Genomic DNA, 11957 nt, shown 5'->3' with positions numbered 1-11957 from the left:
TTTTGGTTTGGGGGAAAAGAAAGGGAATTGAGAATTTGTTAGCAATACGTTCATATTTATCTGACTTCAACAGTTGTAGCTGGGTTTACAAGTTTGGGTGGAAAAGTTCTGGGTCCTGCAGGATTTCTTGGAAACGTTAACTGCGAAATTCATTGAGCAGTGTTAGTGATCGATTGTTAACACAGGGTTAAAGCTTATTTTTCTGCAATAAAGCAATTTTTTCTAAGCTCAAAGACTGTCTCTCTCACTGCAAAAACCAAGGAATCCCTGAAAGCAAAATTGATTTTCTTCAAAGCAGCTGTAGAAAAAGTGGAAGTGTGCTCTCTCTCAGAGGAACTTGCTTTCCATCACCACCATGAACAACAGCTCTTCTGGCTATTGCTCTGAGGGGCCCTTTTACTAAGCTGTGTAAGTGTCTATGTGTGCCCAACATGCGCCAAAATGGAGTTACCGCCCGACTACACCATGGCTCTTGCGGTAATTTCATTTTTGGCAGGCGTCCGATACGCGCGTCTGAAAAATATTTTATTTTCGGACTCATGTAATGGATGCACACCAAGTGCCATTTGACGCGCATAGGACATTACCGCCCAGATTCTTTACCGCTAGGTCAATGGCTGGCGGTAAGGTCTCAGACCCAAAATGGGCAAACTAAAAAATTGATCAGCGCTTGCCCAAAATCTGCGCCTTCACTACCACAAGATATTTTTCAGTACACCTTAGTAAAAGGACCCCTGAAAAAGAGCAGCGCTGAAACTAAGGGGGCACTACACTAGCAGAAACAGGTATCAGTGGCATAGCACTTGCCTGGTTCAGATCCTATCAGATTGGCAACAGTACATACTGTTTGGCAGCATACTACATAGGACATACAAAAAGACAACTTAAAAATCATTTGGCAGAACACATTAGTAATTTGCGGCATAATAAACAGGAAAATCCTTTAGTTACTCATTGGTTACAATGTAATCATTCTATAGAGCAACTTCAGTGCGCTGTCATAACACATTTTCCTTTATCTAACAGGGGTCGTGATGTTAGTGCCAATTTGCTGGTGATTGAACAACGGTATATTTTTTCATGGGGGACGGTAACCCCGAATGGGCTCAATCTGGAGGTTGAATGGGTGTAAGGCAGTTCCCCTTTAAGGGTAGTGGGAGGGGTTCCAGAGTTGGCCTTTTCAATGTAGAGTAGACTTGCTACGTGCAGTGATTTCCTGTGCAGCGTCTGCGGCCCATCCCTGACGGAGTTTCAATCTGGCATGCAGCCATTTTTGAGTAGAGGAAGTAAGTGTTATTTGAATTGTTATATTGTTATAATACTGCAAGAGGAACATTGAAGGTGATAGTAATAGCATTATTTAAAATGTTATAGATGTGATGGTGGTTCCTCCTGAGGAAGATTTGTGAAATGTGGTCCTGCATTGGGGAACCGGCACAAATATGAGACAGATATGGTGGACTGTTGAGCTAGTCACCGAGCACACAGCACTTGTACTTTGATATATACAGATGATTGGAGGTGTTTTATTTAATCAGCCAACGGAGGGTTAACAGATATACAGTGTTTTCCCATCGAAGATCAGTCATCCAGCGTTTATGTGCAATATGTTTACAGCGGCCAAGCGGAAAGCGTGGCGTCCGCAGGAAAAGGACTATCGAGCTGGCAGGACTGATTTGTGATCCTTTTTGCGACTAAAATGATAGCGGGGATGGGATGACTTCCCTATGAAGAAAGACTAAGGAGGCTAGGGCTATTCAGCTTGGAGAAGAGATGGCTGAGGGGAGACATGATAGAGGTATATAAAATAATGAGTGGAGTGAAACAGGTGGATGTGAAGCGTCTGTTCACGCTTTCCAAAAATACTAGGACTAGGGGGCATGCGATTAAACTACAGTGTAGTAAATTTAAAACAAATCGGAGAAAATTTTTCTTCACCCAACGTGTAATTAAACTCTGGAATTCATTGCCGGAAAATGTGGTGAAGGCGGTTAGCTTAGCTGAGTTTAAAAAGGGGTTGGACGGTTTCCTAAAGGACAAGTCCATAAACTGCTACTAAACGGACTTGGAAAAATCCAAAATCCCAGGAATAACATGTATAGAATGTTTGTACGTTTGGGAAGCTTGCCAGGTGCCCTTGGCCTGGATTGGCCGCTGTCATGGACAGGATGCTGGGCTCGATGGACCCTTGGTCTTTTCCCAGTATGGCATTACTTATGTACTTATGTACTTATATAATGCAGTGGCGTTCCTGAGGGGGCTGGCACCTGGGGCGGATCGCCGATGCGCCCCGCCCCCGGGTGCAGCACCCCCCCAATGCAGCGTGGACCCCCCCGGCGAAAGGACCCCCCGCCGGGTGCACGCCGCTGGGGGGGTGCCGTGCGCACCTGTCCTCCGTTGTTCTATGCTTCTTCTCTGCCCCGGAACAGGAAGTAACCTGTTCCAGGGCAGAGAAGAAGCATGGAACAACAGAGGACAGGCGCGCGCGGCACCCCCCCCCAGCGGCGTGCACCCGGGGTGGACCGCACCCACCGCCCCCCCCCCCAGGAACGCCACTGATATAATGTACAATTAGTGTAAAACATATGTAAAATAAGAAACAGCATATGTTTGCAGTTCAGAATGTAATAACGGTTGGTTTGTATTCAAGTACAGGTGGTGCAAGGTGAGTGGATGAATGAATGAGTGAGGTTTTAATATTAGGTAGCAGTGCCAGAAGGGTTAGTGGGGCATTGCAATATAATAAAATCTTTTGTGATACTGAAAGAAATACTGGAGTCTTTGTGTAATAGATATTAAAAGTGACTCTGGAATCAAAAGTTCTATCCCCTAATTAGTAATATTGTTAGCATTTCATTGCCACCATAGCCGTTGACTTATGGGGTACAATAAGGATTGATAGTATCACGTATTTTGTTTGATGTTGATGCCCCTCTGCAAGTCATTGGTGAGGCCCCACTTGGAGTATTGTGTTCAGTTTTGGAGGCCATATCTTGCTAAAGATGTAAAAAGACTGGAAGCGATGCAAAGAAAAGCTACAAAAGTGGTATGGGATTTGCGTTGCAAACCGTACGAGGAGAGACTTGCTGACCTGAACATGTATACCTTAGAGGAAAGGAGAAACAGGGATGACATGATACAGATGTTCAAATATTTGAAAGGTATTAATCCGCAAATGAACCTTTTTCGGAGACGGGAAGGCAGTAGAACTAGAGGACATGAATTGAGGTTGAAGGGGGGCAGACTCAGGACTAATGTCAGGAAGTATTTTTTCACGGAGAGGATGGTGGATATGTGGAATGCCCTCCCACGGGAGGTGGTGGAGATGAAAACGGTAATGGAATTCAAACATGCATGGGATAAACACAAAGGAATCGTGTTTAGAAGGAATGGTTCCGCGGAATCTTAGCGGAGATTGGGTGGTGATGCCGGTAATTGGGAAACAAAATGGGAGCTGGGCAGACTTCTACGGTCTATGCCCTGATTGTGACTGAACAGATAGGGATGGGCTGGAGTGTAAATTTTAAGGGGCTTCGACGTTAGCTCAAGAACTTAGTACAAGAACAGTGCTGGGCAGACTTCTACGGTCTGTGCCCTGAGAATGGCAAGGACAAATCAAACTCGGGTATACATATAAAGCATTACATACCATGTAAATGAGTTTATCTTGTTGGTCAGACTGGATGGAACGTACGGATCTTTATCTGCCGTCATTTACTATCTTACTTTGTTAATATCTACCTCAAGCTGCTAGCCAAGCTGGTTTGGTCAATCCATACTTAGTTCTACATTTACATGGATGACGTGCAGTTACTCATACCCATTGAACCAGACTTATTTACAGCCCTGAATAAACTATCTGTTTAACAGCAATTCAAGAATGGGCTAAAAACAACAAATTTTTCTTGAACCCATGTAAAACTGAGTGTCTAAGGGTCCCTAACAGAAGTGGTTACATACCTGAGATCAAAATCCCTTTTGGGAGCTAAAAACTTCCCCTTTAATCACGTCAGCAACCTCGGGGGTACAACTAGATTCAATACACATACACTTTGTACTTCTAAACTGCACAATACCTCCAGGTTCAAAGCAGTTTACATAAAAGAAACCAAAGGATTTCAAGGAGAAACAAATCTATCAAAAAGAGTGGTTTTTAGATTTTGTTTTTAATCTAAATGAAAGTTTACACAAGGATTCAGACATTTCCTTAATTTTGGGGCTTGAACAGCCAGAAGTCAGTTGAATATCTTAAATCTCTTTTAATATAGGCAACCGTGACACCCTGTCCCAGCACCTAGGGAACTTAGGGGTCCTTTTACTAAGGTGCGCTGAAAAATGGCCTGCGGTAGTGTAGGCACAGGTTTTGGGCACGCACAGAATCAATTTTCAGTGTACCTATAAAAATAGACTTTTAAAATTTTTGCTGAAAATGGACGTGCGGCAAAATGAAAATTGCTGCACGTCCATTTTGGGTCTGAGACCTTACCTCCAGCCATTGGCCTAGCAGTAAAGTCTCATGCGGTAACCGGGTAGTAATGGCCTACGCGTGCTGAATGCCACTTGGCACATGTCCGATACGCACGGCAGAAAATAATTATCGGACGCACACCAAAAATGAAATTAACACAAGAGCCATGCAGCAGCCATGCAGTAACTCCAAACTAATAAATGACCACACATTCACTTTGCAATTAGTGGAACAACTAGGCCGCAGCTTTATTACAACACATGACTGCAATTGATACAATCAAAAACAGGATACCCGAGCCAAAACTGTAAGCTCTTAAAAGCTACCATCAAAGCACCCAGTCCACCGCCATAAGCAAGACTGACAAATGCGCTAAAGGCTGTACCAGGACGCTCCCACCGCACAGCAGGATGTGTCCAACCCAGTTGCAGCGAGCCCATCTGCACCAAACCGCAACTTGATGGCTTAGCGCTCCTCCAATCACTAAGGCTCGGGTATTCCCACCCTCCAAGCAGCAACATGCGTAACTTAACATACATAATAAATAACACCTTATTAAATTAAATTAAAATTTCATTCTGCCTTTGAGCTAGATTACAGTAGGTAACCTGGCACCCAGAGTAGGTATGGAAGAGTCCAGGAGAGGACGGGTACATCCTAGTCTTTTTTTTTTTAATTATTTATTTATCAATTTCAAGTTTTACAAGCATTTTACATCTTGAGTAAGAAAAAGAGTACATAAATTCAAAGTGGTAAATCCAAAGGAAAATAAAAGAAAAATTATACAACTTGTATTAGACCACTATAAGAGTGGGGGTTGGAGCCTTCACATACTCAGGAGATGAGATTCAAAAACATATTTTACATAAGTACATAAGTACATAAGTAGTGCCATACTGGGAAAGACCAAAGGTCCATCTAGCCCAGCATCCTGTCACCGACAGTGGCCAATCCAGGTCAAGGGCACCTGGCACGCTCCCCAAACGTAAAAACATTCCAGACAAGTTATACCTAAAAATGCGGAATTTTTCCAAGTCCATTTAATAGCGGTCTATGGACTTGTCCTTTAGGAATCTATCTAACCCCTTTTTAAACTCCGTCAAGCTAACCGCCCGTACCACGTTCTCCGGAAACGAATTCCAGAGTCTAATTACACGTTGGGTGAAGAAAAATTTTCTCCGATTCGTTTTAAATTTACCACACTGTAGCTTCAACTCATGCCCTCTAGTCCTAGTATTTTTGGATAGCGTGAACAGTCGCTTCACATCCACCCGATCCATTCCACTCATTATTTTATACACTTCTATCATATCTCCCCTCAGCCGTCTCTTCTCCAAGCTGAAAAGCCCTAGCCTTCTCAGCCTCTCTTCATAGGAAAGTCGTCCCATCCCCACTATCATTTTCGTCGCCCTTCGCTGTACCTTTTCCAATTCTACTATATCTTTTTTGAGATACGGAGACCAGTACTGAACACAATACTCCAGGTGCGGTCGCACCATGGAGCGATACAACGGCATTATAACATCCGCACACCTGGACTCCATACCCTTCCTAATAACACCCAACATTCTATTCGCTTTCCTAGCCGCAGCAGCACACTGAGCAGAAGGTTTCAGCGTATCATCGACGACGACACCCAGATCCCTTTCTTGATCCGTAACTCCTAACGCGGAACCTTGCAAGACGTAGCTATAATTCGGGTTCCTCTTACCCACATGCATCACTTTGCACTTGTCAACATTGAACTTCATCTGCCACTTGCACGCCCATTCTCCCAGTCTCGCAAGGTCCTCCTGTAATCGTTCACATTCCTCCTGCGACTTGACGACCCTGAATAATTTTGTGTCATCGGCGAATTTAATTACCTCACTAGTTATTCCCATCTCTAGGTCATTTATAAATACATTAAAAAGCAACGGACCCAGCACAGACCCCTGCGGGACCCCACTAACTACCCTCCTCCACTGAGAATACTGGCCACGCAATCCTACTCTCTGCTTCCTATCTTTCAACCAGTTCTTAATCCATAATAATACCCTACCTCCGATTCCATGGCTCTGCAATTTCTTCAGGAGTCTTTCGTGCGGCACTTTGTCAAACGCCTTCTGAAAATCCAGATATACAATATCAACCGGCTCCCCATTGTCCACATGTTTGCTTACCCCCTCAAAAAAATGCATTAGATTGGTGAGGCAAGACTTCCCTTCACTAAATCCGTGCTGACTTTGTCTCATCAGTCCATGTTTTTGTATATGCTCTGCAATTTTATTCTTAATAATAGCCTCCACCATCTTGCCCGGCACCGACGTCAGACTCACCGGTCTATAATTTCCCGGATCTCCTCTGGAACCCTTCTTAAAAATCGGAGTAACATTGGCTACCCTCCAGTCTTCCAGTACTACACTCGATTTTAGGGACAGATTGCATATTTCTAACAGTAGCTCCGCAAGTTCATTTTTTAGTTCTATTAATACTCTGGGATGAATACCATCAGGTCCCGGTGATTTACTACTCTTCAGCTTGCTGAACTGACCCATTACATCCTCCAAGGTTACAGAGAATTTGTTTAGTTTCTCCGACTCCCCCGCTTCAAATATTCTTTCCGGCACCGGTGTCCCCCCCAAATCCTCCTCGGTGAAGACCGAAGCAAAGAATTCATTTAATTTCTCCGCTACGGCTTTGTCCTCCTTGATCGCCCCTTTAACACCATTTTCGTCCAGCGGCCCAACCGACTCTTTGGCCGGTTTCCTGCTTTTAATGTATCTAAAAAAATTTTTACTATGTATTTTTGCTTCCAACGCTAATTTCTTCTCAAAGTCCTTTTTTGCCCTCCTTATCTCCGCTTTGCATTTGGCTTGGCATTCCTTATGATCTATCCTGTTACTTTCAGTTGGTTCTCTTCTCCACTTTCTGAAGGATTGTTTTTTGGCTCTAATGATTTCCTTTATCTTACTGTTTAGCCACGCCGGCTGACGTTTAGTCTTTTTTCCCTTTTTTCTAATACGTGGAATATATTTGTCCTGAACCTCCAGGATGGTGTTTTTAAACAGCATCCATGCCTGATGCAAGTTTTTTACTCTGCGAGCTGCTCCTTTCAATCTTTTTTTCACCATTTTTCTCATTTTGTCGTAATCACCTTTTCTATAGTTAAACGCTAGCGTACTTGATTTCCTAGTTTCACTTCCTTCAATGCCAATATCAAAACCGATCATATTATGATCACTGTTATCAAGCGGCCCTCGTATCGTTACCCCCTGCACTAGATCATGAGCACCACTAAGGACTAAGTCTAGTATTTTTCCTTCTCTTGTCGGCTCCTGAACTAGCTGTTCCATGAAGCTGTCCTTGATTTCATCAAGAAATCTTATGTCCCTTGCGTGTACAGATGTTACATTAACCCAGTCTATATGCGGGTAATTGAAATCCCCCATTATTATTGTGTTGCCCAGTTTGTTTGCGTCCCTGATTTCCTTTAACATTTCCGCATCCGTCTGTTCGTCCTGGCCAGGCGGACGGTAGTACACTCCTATCACTATCCTTTTCCCCTTTGCACATGGAATTTCAATCCACAGTGATTCCAAGGAGTGTTTTGTTTCCTGCAGAATTTTCAATCTATTTGATTCAAGGCTCTCGTTAATATACAATGCTACCCCTCCACCAATCCGATTCACCCTATCACTACGATATAATTTGTACCCCGGTATGACAGTGTCCCACTGGTTATCCTCCTTCCACCAGGTCTCAGAGATGCCTATTATATCTAATTTTTCATTTAGTGCAATATATTCCAACTCCCCCATCTTATTTCTTAGGCTCCTGGCATTCGCATATAGACATTTCAAACTATGTTTGTTGTTCCTAAGTACATCATGCTTAGTACTTGACAGTATTAATTGGCAATCTTTTGTCTGATTTTTATTGTTATTTAAAGATACCCGATCTACTACAATCTCTTTTGCAACCTCACTATCAGGATACTCTATCTTCCCTGTTATGGTGATATCTTTGAAAGATACCTTATCCCGAACCATGCTTAGCATTAAACCATTTATTCCCATTCTGTCTCTCTGATCCAATGCTCAAGGCTAATCGTTACTGCCTAGTCTCAGCATGCATTAAATTATCTTTTTCTGATTAATAAATTGTTTTAAATGTTCAGGAATTAAAAAAAATATATTTAACCCCTAAGTATTTGATGTTACATTTACACGGGTAATTCAGGTTGAATGAAGCTCCCAGGGCTAAAGTTGCAGATCGCAGTGTCAAAAACTCTTTTCTCCTAACTTGAGTCTGCTTAGTAACATCTGGGAACACCCAGATTTTTTTCCCATAAAATGGGGTTTGTAAGTTCCTCAATGCAAGTTTCCTAACAGATTCCAAGTCTTGCTGAAATATAAATGATACCAAGAGAGTTTGGCGCTCAGTTATTTCTGTTAATGAAGATTCTAATAGATCTGATACATTAAGATCACGTTGCTCCTGTTGAAGGTTTTGTTCATCTTCTTTCACCTTTTTTACTGGTAGATAATATATTTTATTCAACGGAGGTATGTTATCTTCAGAAAATTTCAAATTCTCTATTAGATATCTTTTAAAAATTTCCAGTGGAGTGTAGATTCGAGTCCTAGGAAAGTTCAATAAACGGAGGTTTAACCTCCTATTAAAATTTTCAAAATATTCCAATCTACTATGTATCAGAGTATTATCTTGTATCAGTTTTACAATGGTTCCCTTCAACTTAATATTTTCATCAGATAAATGGTTTATCTTATCTGTAACATCACTTTTCATCGTGGCAAAAGCAGAAGATAAAGTCTGAACATTATTCACAAAAGATTCTATCTTACTTGTTGATGACAAGACAGTCTGGAATATCCCCCATATTGCCTCAAGCGTTACCGGCGCTATTTGAGCCTTAGATGGTAAAAGGACCTTGGCTGGAGACTCCGCAATAGGGCCCAGTTGAGACACCGCTCCTCCGTCTTCGCGGGATTGTGGTTCACCTCTATGGCTGGCCCCAGCCGGTTGCGGCGGTGGAGAACGCATCGGGGGGGACAACGAAATGTCCTGTCCCTGCAGCTCAGCTTCTCCTTGTGCTTGTAGCTCAGCAGGACCTCCCGACGCTATCAAATTGGTTCTTGCGAGAAATCCTTTGATCATTTGTTGGGTCGGTGTAGATGTAAGAACCGGCTGGGCTCCGGTTCTAATAAATGCCTTTCTCTTTGTATGAGGCTTCGTAGAATACAAGTAGAACATATTTCTAGTCTAAAGGAAAAATATTTGAGAAAGGTTTTATCTCCAGCAAACTTCTCAAGGTCACTCGCGGTGTGGTGTTGCTGCCGCCATCTTGCTCCGCCCCAGCCACATCCTAGTCTTTTAAGAACTTTTGCTCCATTAGACCACCAAGGAGACTTCTAGGAGAGACCCATAGGAATGGATGTATTGGGGGGGGGGGGGGTGCCAGGGTATGGTGCTTGTGGACTTATCTTGGGGGAGGGGATAGTATTCAAGGGGTGGGTGCTATCACTCATGGACAAGACTCCCTCCTAATTTGATCCCTGAACTCCAATCAGACCCCACGTCCTGACAGTATCCCTCCATGATCGTGGAGACACTGCTTCCTGCTGCAGAGCTTGGAGAGATTTGGCTACCGGACCAGAGGAGAAGGACTTCAGCTGGTGGGGCTTGGGAATCCCTGTCAGCCACAGCAAGGAAGACGGCTAATTTTGGAGGGCCTAAACCCAAAGTAGAGGGTGGGGGTGAGTGCCCGCTATGATTATGCACTTCTGTTTTTATTTCTTCAGTATTACAGTACTTACCTAATTTAACTTCTTAGGATTCCAAGTTCAAATGTGGTCTTCGCATTTCTATTTCTAATTTCTATTTCTAATTTCTGATCTCTTGTTCTGTATTTGGCGAAGGTCTGTCTGTGTTTTGTGTGTGAAGAAGTCATTTAAAGTTGTTTTATGTGTGATAGTAATTATGGTGGATGGGGAGATTGGGGAAAGGGGGCAGGGAGGACAGTGGATAGGGGGACCCCTCCTTAATTTCTGCCCTGGGCCCCAGTATGTCTAACACCTGCCCTGCATGCTAATGTTTACTGCACATTAAAATCCATAAATGCTTAAAACACTTTAATAAACATGTTCCTAAATTTAAATTTAGTTTGACATTTCTTTACCGTTTTACCCAATAGCCTGAGTGATTTGGTGGATGGAGTAGTTCAGGGCAAGAAAGAGAAGTCTGGATAGAAATGGCAGGGACAAGAAAGAGTAACAGAAAAGTACTTAATTTAGAAGCACTGTTCAGATTTTAGACATCTAAAAAGGCATACCACAACGACCCAACCTAAGCACCTGAACCCTGCAATACAACAAAACTTATACCAGAACTGGACAATACTTAATTCTTCCTCCTAGACTACATAATTCATTCTATTACTTATGAACTTTAATGCAATCATCACTCTGTATGTTTCTACCGGAAATGGCGATCGCCATCACGGTACAATGTAAACCACATTGAGCCTGCAAATAGGTGGGAAAATGTGGGATACAAATGCAACAAATAAATAAATCCCAGTTTTATAAAGCAGGAATATAGATTTCTAGGTCTGAAGAACATCCATATGACAAGGGGAGGCATAGTCTGGGTGTGTTTTGGGCAGGACTAGGAGGCAGATGATCAAAACCCCATGCTGTTCCAAAGAGCACTCTAAAAATAGTGCAGGAACAGCGCGGGGCTATACTGCCACTATGATCAGAGATAATAGCATGCAAATTTAAGCACGCTATTATCTCTGATCATAGGGGAAAAGTGAGGGAGGATTGTGCTTAAGCACATCCTCCTGTGCTTGTTTGACAGGTTTGTGCTGTCAAAAGCCCAACCTGTCAAATGGGCTGAGGACCATGGGACCTCTGGATCCTAATCCAAAAAAAGTGAGTCCCTGGTGGCCTAGTGCCCCGCCCAAGCCCCCACAACCTTCCCCCGAATTAATGACACAGGGAGCTGGAGGTCCAGTGGACCTCTAACCCCCCCCCCCCCCCCACCTCCAACACGAGGGCATTGGGGCTGGAGGTCTGGTGGATCTCCAGCACCCTAACCACCCCAAAAGGCAAAAGAAATCCCTGATGGCCCAGATAGGCTCTCACCTTTACCCCCCCCCCCCATCCGCCCTGGTGGTGTAGCAGACGACCCCTTTCCCTCCCTGTACCTCCTTGTTGGAGGAGGGGTCTTCAGTGCTGCCTTCAAAATGGCAGAATCCTGGGATGTACTGGGCAGGACTTCCTGACCATATAAGGAAGTTTTTCTCCCCTATATGGTCAGGATGCAAAAAAGGTTCAAAGAAAGGTGACCAAAATGATAAAGGGGATGAACTTCTTTCATATGAGAAAAGGCTAAAAAGGTTAAAGATCTTCAGTGCCACGGGGCATCCACTACTCGCTGCCATCTTGAAAAAGGGATGTGGCCTGGGTGTTGTAACATAGCA

At 43.5% G+C, this 11957-nt stretch overlaps 1 protein-coding gene across 1 annotated transcript in view; it reads left to right on the top strand.

Annotated features, from left to right (window-relative positions):
* The first annotated feature begins 3282 nt into the window (after positions 1–3282).
* The window catches only part of CAPZA2 (capping actin protein of muscle Z-line subunit alpha 2), a 98449-nt gene continuing 89774 nt past the window's right edge, over positions 3283–11957 (top strand). Inside the window, exon 1 of the mRNA XM_030216337.1 lies at positions 3283–3286. Coding sequence (XP_030072197.1) covers positions 3284–3286 — 3 coding nt within the window. The 5' untranslated portion in view covers position 3283. The remainder of the gene's footprint in view (positions 3287–11957) is intronic.

The sequence above is a fragment of the Microcaecilia unicolor genome, chromosome 10 (assembly GCF_901765095.1).
Source record: "Microcaecilia unicolor chromosome 10, aMicUni1.1, whole genome shotgun sequence".
Classification (NCBI taxonomy): Eukaryota; Metazoa; Chordata; class Amphibia; order Gymnophiona; family Siphonopidae; genus Microcaecilia; species Microcaecilia unicolor.
Note: the sequence above shows the minus strand (reverse complement) of the source record. Positions and strands in the feature narration are given on the sequence as shown.